This window comes from Apodemus sylvaticus, chromosome 19 (genome assembly GCF_947179515.1).
Source record: "Apodemus sylvaticus chromosome 19, mApoSyl1.1, whole genome shotgun sequence".
NCBI classification, from domain to species: Eukaryota; Metazoa; Chordata; class Mammalia; order Rodentia; family Muridae; genus Apodemus; species Apodemus sylvaticus.
Genome location: NC_067490.1, coordinates 4,254,037 through 4,279,566, shown reverse-complemented (window position 1 = coordinate 4,279,566; position 25,530 = coordinate 4,254,037). Strand labels below are relative to the sequence as shown.

At 54.6% G+C, this 25,530-nt stretch overlaps 2 protein-coding genes across 2 annotated transcripts in view; one reads left to right on the top strand and one right to left on the bottom strand.

Moving 5' to 3' along the window:
• The first annotated feature begins 10,731 nt into the window (after positions 1 to 10,731).
• On the top strand, positions 10,732 to 22,525 carry LOC127669911 (ubiquinol-cytochrome-c reductase complex assembly factor 2). The gene is made up of 4 exons (XM_052164156.1): positions 10,732 to 10,896; positions 19,314 to 19,388; positions 19,993 to 20,062; positions 22,350 to 22,525. The coding sequence occupies exons 1-4, from the start codon at positions 10,759 to 10,761 to the stop codon at positions 22,475 to 22,477; spliced, it is 411 nt and encodes a 136-aa protein (XP_052020116.1). The 5' UTR covers positions 10,732 to 10,758; the 3' UTR covers positions 22,478 to 22,525.
• Positions 22,526 to 23,508: 983 nt separating this feature from the next.
• Positions 23,509 to 25,530, bottom strand: part of Itpr3 (inositol 1,4,5-trisphosphate receptor type 3) — a 64,864-nt gene continuing 62,842 nt past the window's right edge. The window contains exons 58-59 of the mRNA XM_052164615.1: positions 24,652 to 24,813; positions 23,509 to 24,260 (exon numbers count right to left, since the gene is read on the bottom strand). Of these exons, the coding sequence (XP_052020575.1) occupies positions 24,192 to 24,260; positions 24,652 to 24,813 (231 nt within the window). The 3' untranslated portion in view covers positions 23,509 to 24,191. The remainder of the gene's footprint in view (positions 24,261 to 24,651; positions 24,814 to 25,530) is intronic.

Below are 25,530 nucleotides of genomic sequence, written 5' to 3'. Positions count from 1 at the left end.
ATTGCTGAGGTCACCAGTGATTACTGGTGCGCCTTAATATCCTTTCTGTTTGTTTATTCTGATCACTGTGCTGCCGGTGCTTCCAGTTTATGAGAAGCTGGCGTGTACAGCAAGAACAGATCACCGGTTCCCATGGTCCCTCAGGAAACCCATGGGGAGCCATGGGCCTGGGGAAACATTTGCATGGGGTGAGGACAAGGAAGGTGGATGGAGAGTGCAGCTCAGTTGGTAGCCTGCTTGCCAGGATTCCAAGGAGTGAGTGCCATCCCCAAGAGACAGCAGGAGCCAGAGTTCAAGGTCATCTATGGCTACAGAGTGAGCTTCAGGCCAACTCGGGCTATCTGAGACCCTGTCTCAGGGAAAAACAAAATTGCATGTGTCTACAAGTGCGCCTGGGAAGGAAGAGGCCTAGCATTTGAGACCCCTAGAGACCAGAATTTAGGTACTGGTGGACTCTAATGATAAGTATGATATTTCCAAAAATCCATTATGACAGAAGGGAAAAAGGAAACTTTTGTTTAGTTGGGCACGGTGCAGTGGTATATGCCAGCACTAGGGAGGCAGAGGCAGGTAGATCTCTGTGAAGTCTGGCCAGCCTGGTCTACACAGTGAGTTCCAGGCTAGCCAAAGCCTACCTAGTGAGTCTATCTCAAAAAAGAAAGGGAAAGGACATGGAATTCAAAGCAGGTTGGCTTTCCAAATTAGCTTTGGCTAAGGTAATGATGTCATTAATTTGCATGCACTGTGCCTGCGGCAGGAAATGGGAACCCTTCTGGAATGACTCTGTTTGCCAATGACAGTAAGATCCCTGAAGGCTACTTTCTCTAGTACCACTTCTGTCCGCCAAGTCCACAGTTGCCCAAGCAGCTCTTCCCTCTACCTTCTCTCAGCTGAGGGACTGGCCTGCTGCTCCTAGGGGCACTACCACACAGCACCCTCTTCTTACAACATCCCACTGTGCTCCTCCTCCCCTCCTCCCCCTGCCCTCCTCCTCCTCCCCTCCTCCTTCTTCCCTCCTCTTCCTCCCCTCCTCCTCCCCTCTTCCTCCCCTCTTCCTCCTCCTCTCCCTCCTCTTCTCCCTCCTCCTCTCCCTCCGCTTCCTCCTCCTCTCCCTCCGCTCCCCTCCGATTCCTCCTCCTCTCCCTCCTCTTCTCCCTCCTCCTCTTCTTCCTCCTCCTCTCCCTCTCCCTCCTCTTCTCCTTTTTGCTCCTCCTCCTCTGCACACATTGAAGGCCCAGACTAAGTTCCATTCCCAAGGGAAAGTAGTTCACAGTAAAAGAAAAAAAAAAAGAGCCGGCTTTGCTTTTAGAAACCCAGACAAGGACTTGTGAACTCACTGGGCATCCATAAGAACTTGATGAGGTCATAGGGCAGTTGAGATCCCACACAGAGACCTCCCTGTGTTTGGGGTGGGGGCGGGGCCATCCGTTCAGATGTTACCAGGAATTGCAGAAGCAGAGAGACCTGGTTCTGGAGGCAGCCGCTAAGATGCGTCTGGAGAACGAGCGGGGGTCCCAAAGGTGGTGAATGGGGTAGGCGTTCCACCCGGGTTGATTGCAAGCGCACCATGGGGAAACGAAGCAAAGGGTATCAAGAACATTGGGGCGCACAAGGGAAGACCCGAGCCCATTATTAGTCCAACACTAGCTCCCTCCCCCACACACACACTAGTGGCTTTCTGCCCTCTGAGTTGAGAGCAGGTTCTAGTCAGAGTAGATTGTGATACACAAAGCTGATCAGGGGAGGGCGGGGGGGGGGGGAACTTTCCAGCTGGCGCTGATCAGCGGGGAGCCCCTGCGAGGTCATCGGGGCCCAGGCTCCTCCCAACCTGAGTCACCACAGTCTTCCACACGCAGTCCAGACAGCTGCTGTGGACAGGTGCAAGTGAGGCTGCGGCAGGAAAGACACGCAGACACGCCCACACCCCACGGGCAGGACTAGTTCTGAGGCGCTGCCTAGATGCCAAGGAGCTGACAGGGGCAGGGCAGGAGGAGGGTGAGTCACGGGCTCTGCCCCTGACTTTCCTTCCATCAAGGCTTTCCAGCTTGTGTTTTTCCTTTGTTCTCCCTCTCCGCCTCCTTTCCCTCCTTCTCCTCCCTTTTTTTCTGGTCTATGAATCCTGCTTTTTCATTTCTTATTTATGTTCTTTCAATGGCTGCTTGAGTCTGAATGTCTTCTCTCCAAATTCATTGGTTGAAACAAGATTCTCAGGGTACCGGTTCTTAAGAGTGGGGCCTTTAAAGGGAAGGCTGTCACAGGGGTCTGACGGGCTGGCTCAGTGGGTAAAGGGGCTTGCTGCAAAGTCTGGTGACCCGAGTTTGATCCCCAGAACCTACATAAAGCTGGAAGGAGAAAACAGACTGTACAGAATTGCCCTTTGACCTCTAGGTACATCATGGCAGACTCCCACATCAGGCACACAGTCACACGAAAAGGCAGGTGGCACACCTCGCATCTCGGCATCTGGAGGGGAAGGCAGGAAGAGCAGAAGTTTTAGGTCATCCTTGTCTACACAGTGAGGAGCCTGGGGTAGGGCTTGATCGGCCCCTCTTCCCTGTGAGGATATGTTGCATCGCTTATGAGCTTTCAGCAGACAGAATCTGATAGCGCTTTGATCTTGGACTTCCAGTCTCTAGAGTTATGAGCAAGAAATTTCCATCTACGAGAAAAAAATTATCTGAGGTAGGAATGGATTTGGTGAGAGCTATCTTTACAATTGCTTCTCCCTCCATCACCATCAGGTCGATAGGGTACCTGACACGTGGAGGGAGATGCAGGAGGGCAAGCAGGCCTCACAGAAGGCAGGGCCCACAGTACCTCCGCACGGCAGGTGCTGACCCTTCCTCTGTGAGGCCCTTCCTCTGTCTGGGTCCTCAGAGACTCAGAGACATGTTGAGGGCCACCCACTTCTATAAGACCCTAACATGGTCCCAAAGACAGGTGACAACAGAAGAACATTATAGGAATATCTCCTCTGGGAGCCACCAACATCTACCCCTCCTGACAACAATCCAAGTTAAGATCCACCAGACTTCACCCTAGGGCATGTAGGAGTGTATTGGGCTAATTTATAGAGCGTGGTTGAGGAATTATACTCAGGAATGTGGGTGACCCCCAAGTAGCCACACTGGGGAGTGTTTCCCCCCACTTCTCTCTCCCTGTCCCATACACTCTAGCATCCTGAAACCCTGAGGCTGTGTGTGATTAGGGAAGAACTGTGGCTGGCAGGAAGAGGCCTTGGACACCTAGGTGCCACTGTGTGCCACTCCGGATGATCTTGGCAGCAGGCATGACTGCTTAACAAGGGGGATCAAACTTGGCCACAAAGAGCAGACCTAGGTCATGCCAACTCATGGTGCACCCTGCCTCCGACCTGGCTTCTCCCCCTCCCTCTCCAGCGTTGCCAACCAGGGAGCAGGGCAGTCTCAGAGACAGCCTTCCCCCAACTCTGTCCCTCCCTCCGGTGTCCCCTGGGTGATTAAAGAGGAGGCCGAGGAGTGCGACGTTATTACAGCTTTTTCATAATGCAATGTCATCAGCGAGCTCTGGGCCTCTGGGCAGTGCTCTGGCTGCCTCAGCGCTCTCCCGGCTGCCGGGGCGCCTGGGCTGCGGGGGAAGGGCAGGCTGCGGGCTAATGAACGGAATGTCCCGGCGAGACAGTTCAGCCGCTCTTCAGAGAGATCTAAACCTCTTACTTTTGATTTAAATCTGCGTCCTCGGTGGCCAGAAACATAAAGCAGAAGATGGGGGGGGGGGAGGGCACTAAAATGAGTGCTGGGGTGCCAAGAAGAGGGAGAAGAGAGGGGGAGACCGGAGGGATGCGCTGGCATGTTGAGTGAGCTGTCAGGATGCTGGCCCCAGCCGGACCCCAGCCTCCCAGCCTCCCAGCCTCCCACTGCTCTGCATCCAGGCTCCTTCCATTCTCTGTGGCTAGGCCATCCTGAAATGAGGCTCCCCCCCCCATCAGAGGGAGGGGAAGGGGAGGGGAGCCAGGAGATGCTGACCTGCAGTCTAGTTTCTCTTCAGTACCATTTACTTCACATACTTCATGACCAGAGTTGCCAGGGGCGGAGCCTGTGCCCTAGCAGCCCTTGGGTCCTCTGCCGCTCCCCTCGATAGGCCAATTAAACAGAGGTGTAACAGTGAGCAGCAGGGAAAAGAGATTTAGTCAAAATGGCCCCATTGGGAAGCAGATCAAATAAAGAGACCCAGTGGCCTCCCCTCCATCAACTCTGGGGTCCTGATGCGACGTTTAGGCCTAAACAGATCACAAGGAGAATGTGCACCCAAGCAGTCCTGGCCACAGTGTGGTCCTGCCTATCACAGAACACCACTGCCTCAGCTCCAGTCTCTCCTACAAGGTGATCTGACAAGCTGTCAGGACTGTGTGAAATCTCTTTCCAGGAGACATGCTCCCCCTCTGAGTAGTGTCCGGGCTTCTGTCTCTTTTTCCTCCCAACTTGAGACTCTGGGGGGAAATCTCCTGTTCCTTAGGGCAGATTGTCTGAATTGTCTGATTGCCAAACGGAGGGGAGGAGTGTCAGTCTAGAATAACTCATCCCAGAAGCAGGAGAGGTGGCTCAGCAGTGCAGTGCGTGCGTGCGTGTGTGTGTGTGTGTGTGTGTGTGTGTGTGTACTGCTCTTGTAGAGGACCCAAGTTTGATTCCTAGTACCGTATGCACGGCTCACAACTGCCTGCAGCTCCTGCTCCAGGGTCCCCTCGGCCTCTGATCTCTTGGCAGGGGACCTGCACTCAATTGTGCCAGGGCAGTTACAGATCCAGAGAGGGACTCCTTAACGTGTGCTGGGCCTCCCGTCAGACGGTGTCCCAGTCTGTGAAGCCCAAGGGGACAAATGATGGTGCTGTTGCAGAGACACCGTCAGGGGCTTAGGACAGTAGATTCTTGGGGCAGATGGCGACATATCTCGGGCAGAGTCTAGGACCTCCAGATGCCCAGCCTCTCCAACCTACCTGGGCCACCCAAGTGTGTTTAAGGATGCCTGTCCACTGCCAAACACATTTTCCTTGGGGACATGAGGCAACTATTCTGAGATCTGTGCAGGGTCTGGGTAATACTTCTGCGTGTGGGAGCCAACCCTCTCCTGCAGTGGGTTAGGCTGAAAGAGGAAATCACAGCTAAGCATTTAATTCCCTTTTAATGTTTACATTATTAACACCAGCATTACAAAACGATATTTTTACTTTCGCACGATTTAAATGGGCGATTCGGTGACTAGATTACTGGGATCATTATACCTTGGAATCACAGGCAGTGCTCCCTCGCAGGCCCTCCTCCCTTGCTAATGCCTGGTTTCTATAAAGAGCGATTAGGGCTCCCCAAGTACCCATTCTGAAAGGCTGGGAGGAGTGGGCCCAGTGGGGCTTTCTGCTGAGCCAGGGGGCTGCATCGGCCCTGAATCAGTGACAGCCAGCAGGTGGGTGTTAAAATGGTCATCATCTCCCCATGAGGCCGGTGTCACTGAGCTGCACCCCAGGCAGCTCCCGGTAATGTGCCCCAATAGCACTGAGTGATTGACAAACTACTGAGCCCGGAATCCAGCTCAAACCAGCCACCCACCCACGGAGGGGAAGGGAGGGGCCCTAGGTAAGACAGGTTAAGAGGATCTCGGGCTCTTTCACGTGATAGATAAAAGCCCACTCCGTGCCTGTGCTGACCAAAGCCTCTGCAAAGATGGAGGGTCTCGAATCTGGACTCTGCCACTTCCCAGCTGGTGACCCTGGCCACCTCAGCCTCTCTGCCTCAGTTTCTACCCCATAAAAGGAGGAGGGCAATTGAACTATCATGGAAACTTTAAATTTAATCTGCGTGCAGTGTTTGGTGCAGAGACCAGATGGTACATTAATCTACCATGTAATTTCCATTTTCTTTATTTATGCTGAGTTTATCTTATTTATTGATTAATATTCCCCCCCTTTTTGGTTTATTTTGTTTTTTTGAGATAAGGTTTCTCTGTATAGCCTTACTGTCCTGAAACTCTCTCTAGGGACCAGGCTGGCCTAAAACTCACAGAGATCTGCCTGCCTCTGCCTTCTGAGTGCTTAATTTACTTATTTTGAGCTGGGATATTACTACCTACCTGTGGCTGACTGGAATTTACTATGTGGACCAGACTGGCCTTGAACTCACAGAGACCAGCCTTCCTTTGCCTCCCAAATACTGGAATTAAAGGTATGGATTTCCGGCATAGTTTATGTTGTGCTAAAGATGGAACTCAAGGCCTCAAACATGCTGACTAGCATTCTATTGACTTAGCTGCACCCCCCAGACCTATTTATTTATTTATTGACCCATGCTGATCTCAAACACTGTATAGCAAAGATTGACCTTGAGCTCACTCTTCCCAATAATTCTCATTTTATTTTTTTATAATTGCACTTATTTATTTAATGTGTGCTCTACTGCATATACATCCGCCTGCCTGAAGAGGGCATCAGATCTTCCTATAGATGGTCGTGAGCCACCATGCGATTGCTGGGACTTGAACTCAGGACCTCTGGAAGAGCAGTCAGTGCTCTTACCTCTGAGCCATCTCTCCAGACCCCTCAATTCTTGTTTTAAAATGAAGAAACTAGACCTCAAGGGCTGGGTATGTCACTCAGTTAGTCCTGGCGTGCAGGAGGCCCTGGTTTGATCCCCAGAATTATATAAATCAGGCACAGTGGTGTGTGCTGTAATCCTAGCATTGGGGAGGTAGAGGCAGATGGATCAGAACTTCAAGGTCACCCTGAGCTACATAGTAACTTCCAGGCCATCCTGGACTACATGAGACTCTGTCTCAGAACAAGAAACAAAGGTAAAAGCATTTGCTGCCAGGCGTAAGGAACTCAGTTTGATGTATAGAACCCACATGGTGGGAAGAGAAAGTGGACTGGATGACTGCTGGTAAGTTCTGACTCCTAGGCTGGTCCTCCTACAAAGCAAACAAAGGAAAAAGGAATCTCAGAGCAACAGGGAGGTGGGGGTGGGGTGGGGAGAGGGCAGAAACACCCAAGGTTAGTTGCTTCAAGTGTCTGCTGCCCCTTTGTCTGGCAGCCTGCCTTATCCATCTTCAGGTGGTTTCCTGGAGTGATACGGGTCTGGGCCAACAACAACCCCTCAGGGTTGGATCCCATCCATGTGGATGCGACCCCATTGCAGAGGTTAATCCATTATCATCCTGTCAGGGAGTTTGATGATACATGGGCAGATATGGTACCAGAGAAACATCTAAGAGGTCCACATCTCCATTTGCAGGCGTCAGGGAGACAGAGACAAGGCCTGGCTTGGGCTTTTGAATCCTCAAAATCCAGTGATGCACTTCCTCCAGCAAGGCCACACCCCCTAATCCTTCTAATCCTTTCAAACAGTTTCACACCTGCTGACTAAATACCCAGATGTCTGAGCCTATGGGGACCATTCCTATTCAAACTACCACACCCACCTTGAAGGTTCCTGAACTTACCAGGTATGAAATCAGTTTGTGCTTCAAACAAGTTAATAGGAAGATAGTGCCATGGCCTGCGGATTTTTATCGTGGGTTTGCTTGGTGCTTGCCTGACTTCTTATACTGTATGCAATGCACAGGGAAGGGGCCTTCAGCTGTCCCCTGAGCCCCATGACAGTGTGGCCTGTATAGTCACAGCCACCACTCCCACATTTGCTGGGCACTCTCCTGTTACTGTTTTCTTTATCTTTATTTTTTCAAGACAGGGTTTCTCCATGTGGCCCTGGCTACCCTGGAACTCCCTTTGTAGACCAGGCTGGCCTCGAACTCAGAGATCCACCTGCCTCTGCCTCCTGAGTGCTGGGATGAAAAGTGTGTGCCACACTGCCTGACCTGTTACTATTTTAAAATCCTTGATAACCTAAAAAAAAAAAAAAAAAAAAAAGTTAGCTAGTCCTGGCAGCATGTGCCTTAAACCCCAGCATTCAGGGGAAGAGGCAGCCAGATCTCTGTGAGTTTGAGGACAGCTATCCAGGGGTGAAACTCGCTCAGGTCATTAGGCTTGGCTGCTTTAACTAACTTACAGGGCCAGCTCTCTCCTCTGCCAGGGAGGGCCCCGGGAATTGAACTCAGGTCTGGCAGTAGGCACCTTTACCTACTGAGCTCTTTTGCCAGCCTCAGTGTACACTTTAGCAACCTGTACTGTATGCCCCGGCAGCTGCATAGCTTCATCTTGCTGTACTTGGGAGGCAGAGGCAGAAGCAGAGGGTTCTCAAGTTCGAGGCCAGCCTGGGCTCTATAACCAAAACATGGGGACAGGAGAAGAGATGGGACAGGGCATAGTGGCCTTTAGTACCCAGCTCTGGGGGGCAGGGCAAGAGCAGGCAGATCTCTGTGAGTTCCAAGCCAGTTGGGTTTATATAGCAAGTCCCAGGATGGCCAGGGCTATACAGAGAGACCCTCCCCTACCACCACCAGCAAAACAAAACAAAACCCACACAGGACCCAAATTTGAATCCCTAGCATTCATATGGCCGCTCACAACCGTCTGTAACTCTCTAAGGGATCGGATGCGCCAGGCACACACATTGTATCTGCAGCCAAAACATCCATACTGATAAATAAGAACAGATTAATAAAGTCAAAGTGAAATCAGGGAAGAAAAGGAAAGGGTGGTCCCATATACCGCCTAGCCACATGTCCTGTGCTAGTGTGTGATCTCTGGTGTTCTCCTGACAAAATTACCAGAGAGCTCTCTCCTCATTTCCCCCATCCTGAAGCAGAGCTTAGCTGTGTGAGCGCTGTGGAATACAGAGAAAGAAATATGACCCAGCTGTAGAGGGAAATGGGGGAGGAAGATCAGGGGCGGCTCTGCAGCAATAGGAGGCAGGCCTTGGGCGGAGGTGGGAAGGAGGCAGGGGGCGGGGTTTAATCTGAGCAGAACGGTGGGTGGTTTAAACAGGGATCTTCTCCTCAGCTCCAGAGTCGACAATAGCCAATCTTGGTGCCGTGCCAAGGTGAGGCCCTGGGGGTGGGACATGCCCCTAGAAAACGTCCCTGATCGCCCCATCATGTCCCAAGCCCCATCACGGCCTCCTCACCTTAGCTCTTGTTAGCCACGAAGCTGGGTGGCTTTCTTGAGGTCCGGGGTGAGCTGGAAACCACAAGGGCCACGAGTGACCTGGGATTCAGAGACGGGGAGACCCATTGCCCGTCTTAGGCTGTAGGGAGAAGAACTTGATGGCACTGAATGGTTTTTCCTCCCACCTGAGGTCCAAGTGTGGTGAGAGGTTGAGAAAGATGCCAAGGTGCCAGGTGCCAGGGAAAGTTCGCCTGCTGCCTCCTCCTGTGGTCTCCCTTCCTCTACCTGCTACACAGCAAGGGCTGGGCAGACAGAAAGTTCTGCACACTGCCCCCCACCCCAGGAATTGCCCCCCAGTCATATTATGAATACCGAGAGGCTTTAGAGTCTGACAGACCTAGGTTGGAATGCGGCCTTGTTCATTCATTCATTCATTCAGCACTAATTTACAGAGTGAGTTCCAGAACACCTGGGGGGGCTACACAGAGAAACCCTATCTCAAAAGAAAACACCCCCAATATGGTACCCATACATATGTGTGTGTGTGTGTGTGTGTAGTCTTGATATCATATCAAGAGGAAGGGGATTCGCACAGCAAGATGGCTCACAGGTAAAGGCAATTCACTGGTGATATATATATATATGTGTGTGTGTATACATACACACACACATATAATCCTAGGAGGTGGTTAAGGTTGGAGGATCTCAACTCAATTCCAGGCCAACCTGGACCACCTAACAAGCACCCTGTTGCTTAAAATGGTCCATGTGGGCCTAAAGAGATGACTCGGTGGTTAAGGGCTACTGCTGTGCTTGCAGAAGACCTGCTCTCTTGCTTTCCAGTGCTCATGGTGGCCCACAATTGTCTGTGATTCCAGGGGATCTGGTGGTTTGTTCGTTTGGGGCCAGGCATACACATAGGCAGACATTCATACACATAAAAAATAAAAGAATTGTAAAAGACAATATATTTTATGTTGTATTTTGCCACAATAAAAACATGCATTCTTAGGACTGGAGAAACGGGTTATTAAGAGCATTTATTGCACTTGCAGAGAATCAGGTTCGGTCCCCAGAATTGGCATGTGTGTTGGTGCAGGTAAGCACTCATATATATTAGAATAAAGAAAACTCACTATAAAAAATTTTTTTAAAAAGATTTCCAGGCTTCAATAACGACGTTGGTACTTCCTAGGAAACCTGTGCGCATGGTGAACATTGCGGTCGGGAGGCTGGAGAGAGGAGACATAGCTGAAGACCTGTAACAGAGATCTGTGAGGTGGAGATAAGTACAGGGTGATGAGTGTGGGAGCGGGGCAGCTCTGTGTGTGTGTGTGTGTCTGTGCGTGTACACGCCAGACATTAAGATCAAACGCATCTCCATCCAATAACAACCTGTATTTACATGCAAATGTTTCGCTTATCCAAAACAGCAGAGGTCTCTAGGGAAGCTTTTCTAGTCTCGAGCTCGTGAAGTCATTGAAAACGAAGAGCAAAGCTGTCCCCAGGGTACACCGCGTCTGCTTTGCCCCTGGGAGCTGGGCGAGCTCCAGGACGAAGAATCGAAGCGCTCAGACCTCGCTCTAAAAGGTGAGCAGCGCCGCTGCCTGGAGGGGAGCGAGCCGTTGGCAGAACTGCGCATGTCCACTGGGAGGCCCGCTAGCCTTGGTGCGCACGCGCTCTCTGCGGTCTTGACTCCTCCCCCAGGGGCGGGGCAAGCGGGGCCCAAAATGGCCGCTCTCCGCTACCGGCGTTTCCTTAAGCTCTGTGAGGAATGGCCAGTGGACGAGACCAAACGGGGCCGGGACTTGGGCGCTTACCTGCGGCAGCGGGTAGCGCAGGCCTTTCGGGAGGGAGAGAACACCCAGGTGACCGGAGGGGAGGAGGTTGGGGACGTCGGAGCGATGGGCGGCAAGGGTGGGGGTTCTGCGCATGCGTCGGCCTCTGTGACAGGCTGCACGTGTGCGAGGTACCCTTCTTCCAGTTAGCTGCGGAGTGCGACGCCTTCTGCCCAGTTTTCTTCCTTGTCTGCCCCGTGTAATGATCAGTGAAGCGCCCCTGAGGCCCAGAGTCCACTAAAGAATCAAATTGTAAGGCAGGGTTGTTTCTTCCATAACATCGTTCATGTGTTTGTGAGCCCAGCCTTTCCCCAGAAACCTCCAGCCAAGCCTCGCTGCCTTCCATCAGCGTGAAACTGCCTGGGTCTTCCACACAGGTCCCTTGTGTGAGTTGTCGACCTTCTCGCCCCACTCTGGTTTAGGTTCCCTTGGCAACACGGCCACGTGCGGAGAACTAGGTTAGCTTTCAGAGAGACAGCAGTGGATCAGATGGGGTGTTGCTCCTGTGGCTTTGAATTCTTCTTATTCAGGACACAGGGACAAATAGTCGCATAAGGCAGTGCCAGTGAGGACTCTGATCGTGGCAAATGTGACAGTAGTCGGGTTCCCGAGGCTTGCCTGAGGAAGGTACACATACGTGGGACCCGAGGCAGGAAGGCAGCGACCGCCGACCGCACTTCGGGAAGGGCATCAGGAGGTTGAGGAAACCAGACTGGCATATTACAGAAAAGAAACCAAGCCTGTGGGGAGTGAGTGGCGTGTCCAGAGCAAAGATTTGAAGCTGAAGGAAGCAGGAGCCAAGCACCATCCAGTTTTTGTTGTTTAATTTTACCAACAGCTATGTCTGTGTACCGTGTTAGTGCAGTGCCCACTGAGGCCAGAAGAGGGCATTGGATCCCCTGGAACTGAAGTTACACGTGGGTGTGAGCCACCGTGTTGGTACTAGGAATCCAACCTAGGTTCTTTTTAACTGCCCAGCCACCTCTCCAGTCCTGTGTCAGAAGTCAGGTCTTACCAGGAAGCCAGTGAGAAGCCACCGGGACATTTAGTCAGGGGTCTGATGTGCCCTGGTTTTCAAAGGTTACTCTGGTGCCGTGGCATTGGGAAGCAGAGCTGCAGAGCAGCCTGCTGTGGTAGCAGCCCGAGAGAGATGCTGGCGGTGGTTTGGATGAGGGTGACGGCCCAGGAGACAGAAGTCACAGAAGGCAGTCTGTGACGTGCGGGTCACATTAACAGCACGGTGTCCTGGATGTGGGGTGAAGGAGAAGGAACCAAGGAGCGCCCAGATTTCCCCCCTTCTCTTTTTTTGGCCTGAGCAGCTGGGTGCCATTTACTCAAACGGGAAAGACTAGACGGAGGAGCAGGTGGGGTGTGGGAAGTGCGGCGCACGTTTGATGTTAGAGGCTTTAAACTGAGATGCCAAGCAGACCGGCTGCCAAGTGGAATGCCAAGCAGGCAGGAGGTTGGTTGAGCGCAGGGCTTAGGCAAGAGGTCAGAGGTGAGCAGTGAGATGCCCACACACACAGGAGACCAGGTAGGTGACCTGTGAGACGGAGCACGACCTGCCAGAGCAGGAGCCAGCTAAACCAGCCCACCTCGTGAGTGGGATGGCGCAGTGGCCACCTCATGACTACACTGCTGACTGTCACATGGGTGGCGGGTCTGGCCCGGGTCCCCACGCTGTGCTGCCAGTGTTCCCTGACCCATACCTCACGGATCACGAGACAAACCCCATGGGCTTTCTAGGGCTGTGCTCCCTAATTTCTAGGATGAGTGTCCTGCAACTAGAGATGAAGCCCCTGCCCCGACTCACGATGCCTGATACGGTTCTTGGTAGCCAAAAGCATCCAAGTGAGGGCCCAAGAGAAGGCGGCTGTGGTTTGTGAGGCTGATGGTCTCCAGATGTAGTGAAAGTTGCTGGGGGCGGTGGCGAGGAGAGAGCAGACTGTCCCGCGTGTACAGTCCTCTCCTTGGTTTGAGGCTCCTGTGTGCAATCCCAGGCACTGCAGACACAGGCACAGTCCGCTCCTCAGTCCCGAGTACCTTAGAGTTGGGCAGCCAGAGGCTAGATCCTGGAGGAGGAGGAGGATGAGGAGGAGGAGGAGGAGAGACTGGAGCTCGCGTATTTGATTGTTAAGGTAAGACAGCCAGCAGGGAGGGGAGTTGTCACCCTTTGTCACCACCTAGGGACACAGTTTCTGATCAGCTGAGGCCCACACAGACTTGAGTCACAGCTGCAAAGCAAGTCAGCTTCTCCAGAGGTTCCGCCACTGGCTGATGGATGTGTTGTTCTGGGTGGAATGAACCAGGACGTTGTGGTGGTGGCACATTACTCAGGACCTCTGTCGTAGCTCATCCTGATGTCACCTGAAATTGAGCCTGCTTGGGCTTAGTAAATCTTGGTGATAATTTTTGGAGGAAGCAGTCTGTGCCTGGGATGGAGAACAGGGTGTGAGTCACTCCCTCTGCCACCCCCGGTCACTTAGGAAAGACCTTGAGAAGGGAAGGCGGCTCTGAGAGACGCTTCATTAAACCCACAGTAGAAGGCGGGATGCCACCCGGGGGTGGCTGATGGCTGTGATCCCCACCTCTCCTGGAGGGAGGGAGGCGGCTGTGCTGAGCAGCCTTGCCCGAGACCCGCATCCTCCTGGACTCTTGGCTTCCTGTGGCCTAGCATCCACCATACAAGGTGCACAGAACACCTGACACATCTCATCTGATTTCAGCCTTTGGGCCCCCAGGTGAAGAAGCCATCACTGTCCTGATTTTTACAGATATTGAAATCAATCAAATCAGAAAAGTAAAACCGTTTGTTTACTCGTGTTCCTTGACAGGAAGAGACAAGTGGACAGCCCAGCCTCTGCCCTGGTCTGCACAGGGCCTGGTCTCAGCAGGTGCCCTGTTAGCAGTCCTCTTGAGAGACCTCCTGTTAAGTTTTCTTCTGTAAGCACCAAGGCCTCCCTCCCTCGACTCACTGATCAGACCTTTGGATCATAGCAGTTGTGGCAGGAATTAACCACTCAAGGCCAGCTTTGTGTTCTGTACCCCATCACCACCTTCCAGGGCAACAAGAAGAAAGGTGTTCGGGTGGGACACCAGTATAGAAAGGCCAGGCTTGCTGGAGGCCAATTAATAATTCAGATTACAGACCTGAGCATGGAACCCTGCCTCTGTATAAGCCAGAGGTTGGCCTGGGGCATCTCTCAGCCTCCCTAACCCCAGCAGGAGGGGTGGCAGTGGGGAGCCGGAACACAGGGAACACCCCTACCACCTTGTGTTTGGTGTTGCCTTTTGAGGTTCATGGCTGTGGGTCTGCTCTGCTCTGAATACAGCTTTCTTAAGAGTTCTCACTCCCTGCTGCTCCTTGAGTCTCACAAAAGAATCTCGAGGTGGGGGCAGGGCAAACAGCTGTGCTTATTGACTTAACTGCAGCCAGAGCGGATCCGCTAGTGAGCTGTCAGGTGCGGGTGGCTGGCAGAGAGCTCTGCCCGGCCAGCCTGGCCAGCTCAGGCCACGGGGAGTGCGGATGGTCTGGAGATGCTGCTGCCGCCTGGGGTGGGATTGCCTGTCCCGCTGCGCCGCAGGGCTGTGGCTGTCGTGTCCTACAGAGGGTTAGGTGATGGCCACAAGAGAAAGACTCCAAGCTTGCAGGGCTCCTAGCCAGGACCAGTGCCCACATCTCCTCATAAAGGATCCAGGACGAGTGTAGTCGCTCGGGCAGCCTGGTCTCAGCACCTCCGTGGGGCTGCCTGGTGCGGGACAGCCACAGAGAAGGCATCTCAGTGTGACTCAGACTTTGGGGACATGGTCTAAGGACAGTGTGTACTCTGTATGTTGCAGGCACTACAAAAATGGGGTGTGAGGAGAGTGGTGTCTAGGACGGACTGAGTGTCATTGTCGTTTTTACCATCGGCTTGGAGTGGGGAGCTGTGGTGTGTGGATGTGTGTGTGTGTGTGTGTGTGTGTGTGTGTAAAAGTGCAGCTGCTCCTCTCAGAGGGGTGAATGGCTGCTTCCAGTAGTGGTCCCCACTTTGTCCACTCCGGGCCCTGAGTGCCCGCCAGCCCTTGGTGTCCAGGCGTCCTGGCCTCCCAGCCTGCCTCAGTACCCGGCCCTCACATGCCCTCCGCCTTCAGAAGGCCCAGTGACCTTGGGCCGCTGTACTCCACACACCAGAGACCTGACATGCTGGTCAGCTTGCCCTGTGTCCTCTGCCCCTCCGTCCCACACTACTGAAGCTCAGACAGTGAGGGACGGTGTCTACTCCACCCGTCTGTCTCCACCCTCACGCCCACACCTGTCCTGCTCAGATCTGCAGTGCCGGCCGCCATGCCCTGCCTGCCCCTCAGCTCCACACAGCTCAAGGCAGGGTTGGTTTTAGGGCACTCGTTTCGTGGCCCCTCCTTGACTGCCGGCTGCACCGTTATGTCCCTCACAGTCTAGTTCTCTAGCGGTGCACTCTCCATAGTAGGTGCTCAAGAAATAGACATCCAGTTTCATTGACAGGAATGTGCTCCAAGTCAGCGTGGTCCTGTCAGAGTCCATTATGCAGTCACGGAGCCTTCTGATAGAGCTCCTGGACCAGCCCTAGCCCCACCTTCATTAGCAGAGCTGTCTGCGGCCTCCCCAGTATGCTTCCCTTGTGTCACTGGAACAGGGGCCGCTGTACGAATTGCTGTCACCACCCAAAATTCAATTTTGAAAATCAAAATCAGTGCCTGCGGCACCAATGTAGATTTGTATGAATAAAAGTTTAATATGGTAAAGAGAAATTTACTGACGGCTGAGCAGGAAACTGCGGAGGGAAGGAGATGGAGCTGTGAAGGGCGCTCGTCTCCAAGCCTCCTTTTCATTCACGTGTGGGGAACAGCGTTGAATTTTTCATAACGCCCATGCGCGGCTCTTTGTCCCAAATGTCTTTAATCTCATTAGGTGCGAGTCCAGGTAATTTAAAGCTTTGCATGTAGGAGTCTTTGCTATAACCCATAGATTTCATGAGAAACGCTGGTGTCCCGGGTCCCAGAGTATTTGTGCTAGCCTGTGAATGAGGGTGAGTGGTAGGTGGGCACAGGACAAGGCTTAGCGCTCAAGGCAGGGGTCTCACTGGGAGCAGTGAAGTAGCAAACAGCACCAATCTTCAATTGCTGAGCTGGAGCTAGATAGGACACGGATCCTGAAATGGGTCTTGTTGCTTGCTGTCTTTCCTTAGTAAGAATTTGCTAGAAATTGGCCTGTTGCAAACTCCCTTCACCGCCTCGGGGCTGCTTTACAGCCTTTGTAAACACCTGACCTAGTGGGAAATTAGATGACAACTAATTTTGCTTTGTGTTATCTGAGGCTGGCCTTGAACTCACCACCCTCCTACTTCCTGAGTTCTGAAATGATAGACCTGTGCTACCATCCCTACCACAAAGCTCTGTGAACACTGAAGTACAGGGGGCACTGAAGAGGTGGAGGTTGCCAGGGTCACCTCAGTTTTGCACTCTTACAGTTGTAAGGGTGGCCCTGTCCTCCCTGCTCATGCTGTCCATGCCCCTGTAGGGGGACCACTGGGACTCAGGGCTGCTTGCGGGCAGGCTGCCCCTGCTGTGCACTAGGATGGCGGCCTGCTGGTGGGAGGGGTAGGTACAGATGAGCAGCCATGAGAACAGCCTTTGGCAGAGGCCCCTGCCTGCCTGACCATGGGATGCTTACCGGCTGCCCAGAGGTGTCCAGGTCAGGTCCAGTTCTCACTGCATTGCCCCCACCCCCAGTAATACTCCTACCTGAGTGGCACTGGCCACTCTGCACAGGCCTTGGGTCCTTCCTGGCCGCATTCCCTGGGCTGTGTTCGGCTGGTGTCTGCTGGGATGTTTCTCCAGTCTCCCCTGGCTCCCCTGTGCAGGCCACAGCACATTGCACACCCTGTGTGCTCTGTGTTGGTCTGAGCAGTGCTCTCTTCCCTGTTTGTACTGAAATGTAGGCCCCAGCACTGTACTAATCATTGCAGCACACGCTGGCTGTTACCTGATGTGCCTGCCCAGGAGCGGCCATGCCACCTCCTTCAACTTCACACTGCCTCAGAGGTGGGGGCTGCTCTCGGGGGTGGGGGATGCCCTCAGGGGTGGGGGCTACCCTCAGAGGTGGGGGCTGCTCTCAGGGGTGGGGGCTGCCCTCAGGGGTGGGGGATGCCCTCATGGGTGGGGGCTGCCCTCAGGAGTGGGGGCTGCTCTCAGGGGTGGGGGCTGCCCTCAGGGGTGGGGGATGCCCTCAGAGGTGGGGGCTGCTCTCAGGGGTGGGGGATGCCCTCAGGGGTGGGGGCTGCCCTCAGGGGTGGGGGATGCCCTCAGAGGTGGGGGCTGCCCTCAGGGGTGGGGGCTGCCCTCAGGGGTGGGGGCTTATTGTCACTTGCTTTAAAGTCAGGTTCACAGTAAGCCTATAAAGTGGCAGTGTGTGAAAGATGGAAACAGAACAAGGCAAAGGACAAAAGGTGGCCGTGGCACAGGGCAGTGCACCACGGTGGGTGGTGCTCTGCCATGTGAGGGTTTCCCCAGACAGTGCCCAGGACTGGAATGTGGGCACGGCTTGTTAGACAGTGGCATTGTATTAGCATTAGTTGTCCTGAATGGTCACGAGAACATTGAGAAGCTCAGCAGGCACGCAATCAGATATTCCTCAGAGGGATGCGGACCTGAGCAGGCAGAGGGCTGGAGTCACCCACCAGCTTGCAGCCAGGACCCCATCCAGGCAGCTGCCCTACTGTCCCTTGCAGCCACAGAGGGCCTGCTTCCTGTGAGGCCACTGTTCACACCAAGGCTGTGTGTGAGTGCAGCTGCACATGTGGGACTGTGTGTGCATGTACGCTTGCAGAGATGCACATCTGCGTGTGCACATGCAGAGGGCAGCTTCTGCTGTCAGTCCTCAAATACTGGCCACCCTTTTGTTCCCCCCACCTCCTTTTTTTAAAGACAGGTTCTCTCTCTGCCCCGAGGGCTCTTAGTGGGCTAGGCAGGCCAGCCAGTGAGCCACAAGGATCCCCCTGTCCCACATGCCCAGCACTGCAGTTAGGAGTGGGAGCCCGTGTCCTGGCATCTGAGTGGAGATGTGCGGTCCGTGCAAGGCCAGGAGCCTGGGGTCTGTGTGCTCTGCATGGCTGTTCCCCACGCTTGCTCAGGAAGCAGTGTGTTGGCAGGCACGATAGCACGCCTTAATCCCAGGGTTCAGAAGGCGGGCCGGAGGAGCTCTGTAACTTTAGTGCCAGCCTGGTCTACACAGCAAGTTCCAGGACTGCAGAGACCCTGACTGCGCCCACCCCCCCAAAGGAAGCACTCCCTCCTTGGAGGACACGGCCGGCCACTACCCTGTCCTGCTGGCCTCTGTCAGGGAGATGCCAGCCCTGTGCCTCTTCCTGTTTTCATGTCTTTCTTATCTAGCTTACTAGTGTCTGTCACCCACAGCCCCCTCTCCTGGTGGTCTCCTGGACAGCCCCTGCCGACCTTGAGCAGGGGTGCATCTGTAGACGGAAAGCAGGGCTGGGGCTGTGTCGGTGGAGAGCTGGGACCTCATTTGACACAGGCAGAAGAGGGCTGCCTTGCGGAGATGCTTAGCTCCTGATTTATTTATATGCTCACTCTCCGAGAAAGGATTTAAGTCAGGGAAGAAAAAAGCCAACATTTGAATTCTGCAAAAACTATAAAAGAGAGTTTTGTTCTGGGGGCCTTCAGAAGTCCTGACAGAGGGGCGTAAGAAGGCTCACGGACAACCGGCAAGGGCAGAGGAAGGGAGGGTTAAAGAGGAAAGGGCTGAGGGACAGGACCCTGGCTTCCCGCAGCTCTGTGTGCTGGCTCTGGGCTTCCGTCCTGGTCTTGGTCCTGCTTAGTTCATCTAATTTACAACATGGCGTCCTTTCCTCTCAAGCCATGTCTCCGCTCTAGGCCTGGGTTGCTGGAGCTCTCTATGTGGCCCAGCTGACTTCACACTCCGCCCTGCCCAAGCGCCCTGCACCCGGGTCGGCTCTCTCCCTTCTCAGCAGAGATGGAGGGGAGGGAGCTCCCTCCCCTCACCAGGCTGCCCTGGTGCCACAGCAGCGCCCTGCGACCCCTCCTCATTTACAGGGACCCTTTCCCTGGGAGGGCCTTCCTCCCTGCCATCACTTGAGCTGCTTTCTGGAGCCCACACTGCCCCCCAGCATTTCTTTCCTACCCACACCTGGAGTGGGTTCCCGAGGTGCAAAGAACGCTTTTGTTTGTTGATGGCTCAGGGATCCTGCAGTTGGGGGGCGGGCGGGTGAGGAGGGGCTTTTCATCCACTTTTCTTCTGGGAGCTACAGGGAGGTTTCCTTCCCTCCCTCGGGGACAGCAGTGCCCTCCTCTCTGAAGACATTGTGCGCATAGCCTAGGCCTCCCTTGAGCTATAGGTGCAGCGTGGGCCGCCTCCTCCGCTCACGTCCCCGGGACACGCTGTCTTTCAGGTTGCAGAGCCAGAGGCCTGTGATCAGATGTACGAGAGCTTAGCACGGCTGCATTCAAACTACTACAAGCACAAGGTGAGTGGGCGCAGGCCTTTGTACCCCAGCCTCTGAGGGGAGGACCAATCAGAACGGGGAACCTGATTATAGCGTTTGTAAAAAATTGTGTTTTGTGACTTTGCGATATAACACAGTACTTTCAGCTGGGTTTCTGCTGGCCAACAGTGGTGCCGGGCAGAGGCCTTTAGAGGGCCCTGAATGCAAGCCATGCTTGCGTGTGCCAGCACGCTCCTCATAGTTCTCACTCCGTGATGGAACTGCTGCCACAGCCTGATAAAGATGGAGTACTAGGATGGCCCTGTCACCAAGGCCCACTCCTCCTCAGCCTAGCGTGATTACTGTCAAATTCCTCGGAGTGTAGTTTTTCCCAGACTTGAAAAATATGTCAGGAGCCCCACAGATAGACAGGGCCAAATGGAAGAGGTCCTGGGCCGAAGGGACAGTGTGGGCTCCACCAGGGAGTCCTGGGCCTGCTAAGATCTCCACAGGCGAGGCTCCTGTGAGGCCTGGCCTCCAGGTGGCGCTGTCCCTTCATTGTCGGGTCTCAGGCCTCAGCACCTGGTAAACTGCAGGCAGCCAGAGGAGGAACTAATGTGTCCTTTCTCTCCTGCCCCTGTGCCAGTACCCTCGCCCCAGAGACACCAGCTTCAGTGGCCTGTCGGTGGAAGAATACAAGCTGATCCTGTCCACAGGTATGAAGGCGGGCGGGCGGGCGCACGAGGCTGCCCTCCCTGGTTGGGGCTTTAACCCGCAGGTTAGAGGCCTGCCTAATCAGACAGTTTGGCATGATAGAAAGCCTTGAGTAGCCCAGAGGAGATCCTGAAGACACAGGGCTCCTGTGCTTGAGCCAACAGAATACGGAAAAGGTCAAAGGCATTATTTAGAAAACAAAATCATCTTTAGTGCTTTTCATTCAAGGCTGGTGGCTGGGAACATATTAGCCAAATTGGAAGTCATTGGATTCAGTTTGGAAGGAAAATAATTTTATTTTTATAGTCCTAAGGGGGCTTTGTAAACAATGAGGCTTTTAATTAAAACAAAAAGCCATTCAGTGAATGAGTATGGGGATATCCGCCTATGAGTTATCTGTCCCAGGAGGTGTGGTCTGCAGGTTTGATATGTGTCTAACGAGGTCTGTTGGGGCGTCCTGGCTGGAAGCCAGCTGGTGGGAAGGAAGCCCTTGCCAGCCACCCTCACTTCCCTCACTGTTGTCTCTGAGAGGGTCAGAGCAGGTAGCACTGGAAAAGTGCTATTTTTATTGTCAAGGATATTGTATATAAAAATAGGCTAACCTTTTCTGGGAAGGTGGGGCCCTGAACGCTGGCTGTCTGGTACTCTAGAAATTTCTTCTTCCTCTCAGCCGGGAAGATGTGAAGATTCAACCTTCTAGAATTCTTGCCCTTCTGGGCAGATGGGAGCCTGGTAATGTCATCTGCTGTGTCAGCGTTGACTCTCAGGGGGACAGGTCTTTAGCTGTGTGGCAGGCAGGTGTCTGTCTCTCTGACACATGATTTACTCCCACACCCCTGCGCATGCATGAGCAGCAGTGATGGTGTCTGGGAGGGGGCTCAGCACAGACTATGCTTCCCACCATCTTGTCTTTGCCCCTCTGTCAGACCTCAGGAAGCCTCTGGGCGGGCAGCAGGGAGCGTGGAGACTGTTGGTCTGGCTTCCAGTCAGCCCGGAAACTCCAACAATGTGTGCACAGCAGGCTTCCTCGCGCTTTTATTGCAATTGTGTGAAGCCAGTTCCTCCCAAGTAAGGCTCGCCACACCCGAGGAGCAGCCAGGCCTGCAGTGTGCCCCAGCCTTTGGGCCTTAGTGTAGAGGAAAGCAGCTGTCCTGTGTCACCCTGGTGTGGGAATGTGGAAAGTCCCAGGGTGGGCGGCACTGCTGTGGCAGCCCCATGGTGTGTGTTCCAGGCTGGTGTGGATCCACCGCCATAAACAGTAGTTACAGCCAGTGCTTGTGTCAAAGTGGGCCTAAAAGCTAAGCGGTATTGTGACAGTGTCTGCATTTAATATCTGGGGTTATATGAGAAGTCTGCTAGGAGATGCCCTGTGCCCTGTGGACATGTAGCCATGATTGTCAGTCATCGGGGTAGGGCCATGCCGGCCTGCCTTGGTGAAGAGACGAGAAAGCTGACACAGGGCAGCTCCAGGGGAACCGCCCAGCCACCTGGAACTCGCTCTAGACCAGGCTGCTCTTGAACTTAGAGACCCATGCCTCTACCCAAGTGCTGCGATTAATGGCGTGTGCCACTGCCACCGCCTGGCTCATGTGTGGTTCTTGGCTCTCTGCACACGCACCCCGCCACCACCGGGAGCTGCGCTAACCTTTCTCCCCATCTAGAGCTACATACTACCCTGGCTGCCACACACCCAGCCTGGGAAGTTTGTGGTCTTCTCCGGGTTTACAGATGAACATAAGAGTGCAAGGGTTCAGGGATTTGCTTGGGGTGGGGCGGGTGTCCCCTCCCTCCCCTCCCTCCCCTCCCTCCCCTCCCTCCCCTCCCTCCCCTCCAGCCTACAGGGCTGCTCGCTGCTGACAGCTCCTCCTTTTGATGTGCTTCCAGAGCCAGGACCTTGCCTCTGTCTACCTGGCTCCTCCTGATGTAGGCCAAGCTTGAGAACAAAGTTGGGGCCATTTCTTGGTCCGTGGGGGACATGGAGCGGGGACAGGAGCACGCCTTGGCAGTGCTGAGGAGGGCAGTAGGTTGGGAAGGAAGTCAGCCATGTCCTTGTTGGGTGCATGTGTGGACTGGGGCAGGAGCGCACACCCGCAGGGCTGAGGGCGTGGGCGGTAATCCTCGGGCTTGTGCCCTCACCATCAGTCGCGTCTGCACTAACCAGAGACTTAACTGCTTCTCACAGTGCAGAGCCACTGCCTGGGACGCAGAAAGCAGAGCACGCTCTTCGGGGGGCAGCCGTCCTCATGGGCAAGTGTGCGGGGCGTCAGCCTGTTGTCTCTCCCCGTGCAGACACTTTGGAGGAGTTCCAAGAGATGAATAAGAGCATGTGGAAGAAACTGCAGGAGAAGTTTGCACCCACGAGGCCGGAGGAGAAGCATAAAGCCTGGACTCGGGTGCTGTCCCGCCCACGGACCTGACCGTGGGACCTTCAGACGCTCAGCAATAAACCTGCCCAGTTTCTCCCACCTCCTGGTTTGGAACTCACTCATCTGCCCTGGGGGGAGGCGGTGTTCAGCCTGAGCAGGGTGCAGTACAGCACACTGTCCAGGGCGTGCCAGCCGAGGGATACAGGCCCTGCGGCCCCCGGGGATTCTCAGCCCCTGCTGTCTGTGCTGGAGCAGCAGCCAGGTGTGGAAGCAGTGACAGGCCTGGGCATCCTGCCTGGCCCTAGCACGTGGGCTACTCCAGCCCAACAGTCATGCACACACCCAAGTGACCGGACGGACAGGAAGCTGTAGCCACGCCTTTACTTAGTGTGGCGGGGGGCACTGGGCAGATTCTGTGGAGGGTTGTGAGATACACAGCCACCTTACTGTGACTTAAACCTCACTTATCAGGTGCTCAAATCCTACTCAGAAGTCCTACAGGTGGGCAAAGGGATCAAGCCCAAGGCTTGGAAATCATGGAGTCCAGCCCGGCAGGGTACCAGAGCCCTGGCAGGTGTTGGGGTGCAGTAGGTAGCATTTAGCATCCTGCGCATAAGAGGAGGCTGGCCAGCAGGTGGTGGCCTCTGTGGCCTCCAGCTGTGCGGGAGGAGATGCATGACCCCATCGATGCACTTGGAGTCTTAGTCAGGGTTTCTATTCCTGCACAAACATCATGACCAAGAAGCAAGTTTGGGGAGGAAAGGGTTTATTCAGCTTACACTTCCACACTGCTGTTTATCTATCACCAAAGGAAGTCAGGACTGGAACTCAAGCAGGTCAGGAAGCAGGAGCTGATACAGAGGCCATGGAGGGATGTTCCTTACTGGCTTACTCAGCCTGCTCTCTTATAGAATCCAAGAGCACCAGCCCAAAGGTGGCACCACCCACAAGGGGCCCTCCCCCTTGATCACTAATTGAGAAAATGCCCCACAGCTGGATCTCATGGAGGCACTTCCCCTACTGAAGCTCCCCTCTTCGTGATAACTCCAGCCTGTGTCAAGTTGACACACAAAACCAGCCAGTACAGAGACTATTAATTTATTTAAGGCAATTAACACATTAGTCCCTAGGACACAGGACATGTAAAACATTACACCAAAAAGAAGAGAAGCTGTCAAAAGCCACGTTCACACAGCCCAGTCCTGCCCCTTGGCTTGTGAGGCTTGCCTCCAAAGCCTGGGAGAGAGCAGTCCTGGGAGCGAGGTCCACCCTGAGTCATGAGGGGACTGGGACAGGGCCACACTGTCCCCAGCAGGCACAGGCACTGGGGACTGCAGGCACAGGAGGGTGGGATGGCCCCTGGGAATAAGTTAGTATCAAAGCCCTAACAGCAGGCTGAGTGAGCTGAGTCAGGCAGGTGGGCGGGTCGGGTGGCGGGCAGAGGACAGCCCCGTGTAGTGCTTGGAGGGAGAGGCAGCCCTGTAACCACCTGTGAGGACCACTGAGCAATGTCAGTCACTGCTTCAAGGGACAGCAGTCCGGAGGACCTAGCATCCTCTAAGGCACTAAGGTAAACCGAGTCTCTTCAAGGGTACTAAGCAGGACTGCTTTGCAGCACTCCTGCCGGCCAGAGCCTGGCCTGGGGAGGAGGATTGCCAGCTGAGGTGGGGTGGGCACCTGGCTTCCAGAGGGCGATGGGCCAGCCTGACCTGAAGGAAGGGCAGTGCTGCTGGCAGCGGCCCTCTGTGGGTCTCAGTGGCTCTGCTCAGCGGCTCACGCAGTTCTGCACATCCACGAAGCCCAGGCGTTGCCTCCGTTTCCGCTGCTCCGTCATCTGAGTTAGACAAGTTGTCAGATGGCCTGGCTCCCTTCTCCATGGCACTGAAAGTCTGCCTCCTCCCAAAGGGCCAGCCACCCTTCAGCCGGTGACAGAGGGCCAGCACCAACCCCCCACACCAACTCCCCGGTTGTCCTAAGTTGGCAGGTCAAACCCTTGATTGGGAGCAGTCGGAGACCACAGCATCTACACAGGCTGCGGAGCAGCAGTGGGTAGCTGCTGCCACTACACGCAGAGGGTCCCACCGCAGGCCTTGGAGGCCCTTCCCGGCTGCTACAGTAAGGCCCATCGGTGGGCAAGCCTCCGCCGGAACCAGGGCTCCCTATGACTTCGATGGCTCCTGCCCCGCATGGTACCGAAGCGCGGGATGCGGAGACTGGGAACACACCTGCTCCTTGAGCTCATTAAGCTGGGCTGTGAGGTGCGACACCAGCTTCATGGTGGAGCCGAGCTTCTCCTGCAGGATGCGGATCTCGTTCTGCTCGCCCTCGCCCTCACCGCTCACCAGGGACATGGCGCGCATCCGTGGGAACCAGTCCAGGTTCTTGTTCTGGAACAGAGGGGTGAGGAATGATGGGGCGTGGTTCAGGAGAGCCACGCCCTTTACCAGATGGCCGGCAGGGGGTGTGGCGTGGGTCCTCCCAGGCCGGCTGCCTTCCGTGCTGTGTGGTGAGGTGGCCCTGTCTCCAGGAAGCCATCTGCTCACCCTGCCACAGCCACGGAGCAGAGAAGCCAAAGCCCAGCCTTGCTCCCTGCTTCCCGCTGCTGCAGAAGAACATGGCCCTGCTCAGGGAGCAGGAGTCACCCAGACGGCAGCCTGGGAGGGGGCGCATCTGACTGCCAGAGAAGGAAAGCCGTGTTTCCCAGGGTAGAGAAAGAGCAGGAGAGGGTCAGGAGCCAAGCAGTTCTCTGCTTCCCTGTCTGTCACAGCTGTGACTTGCCAGACCAACAGTTAAATCGCTCTAGACCAAACTCACTGTCACCACGACTGCAAATTAGAAGGATTCCGTTTAATCCTTCTAAGCCTGGTATTTTTAAGCTTTTCCAGGCGTTCTTAGTGGGACAATGCTGACTTTAGGAAGCTGTTGTCCCTTGCTGTGCATTCTAAAAGAGGCCCTGCATCCATCCAGGGGGTGGGGGTGTCTCCCTACCCCCCGTCCCCGCCCCCAACCTGCTGCTGTGCTCAGGGGCGTGGTTCACCATGCTTCTCCAGGCTGACAGATGCACTGCAAGTTTGCTTTCTCCTCGCAGAAGTGTGGGCCCATGG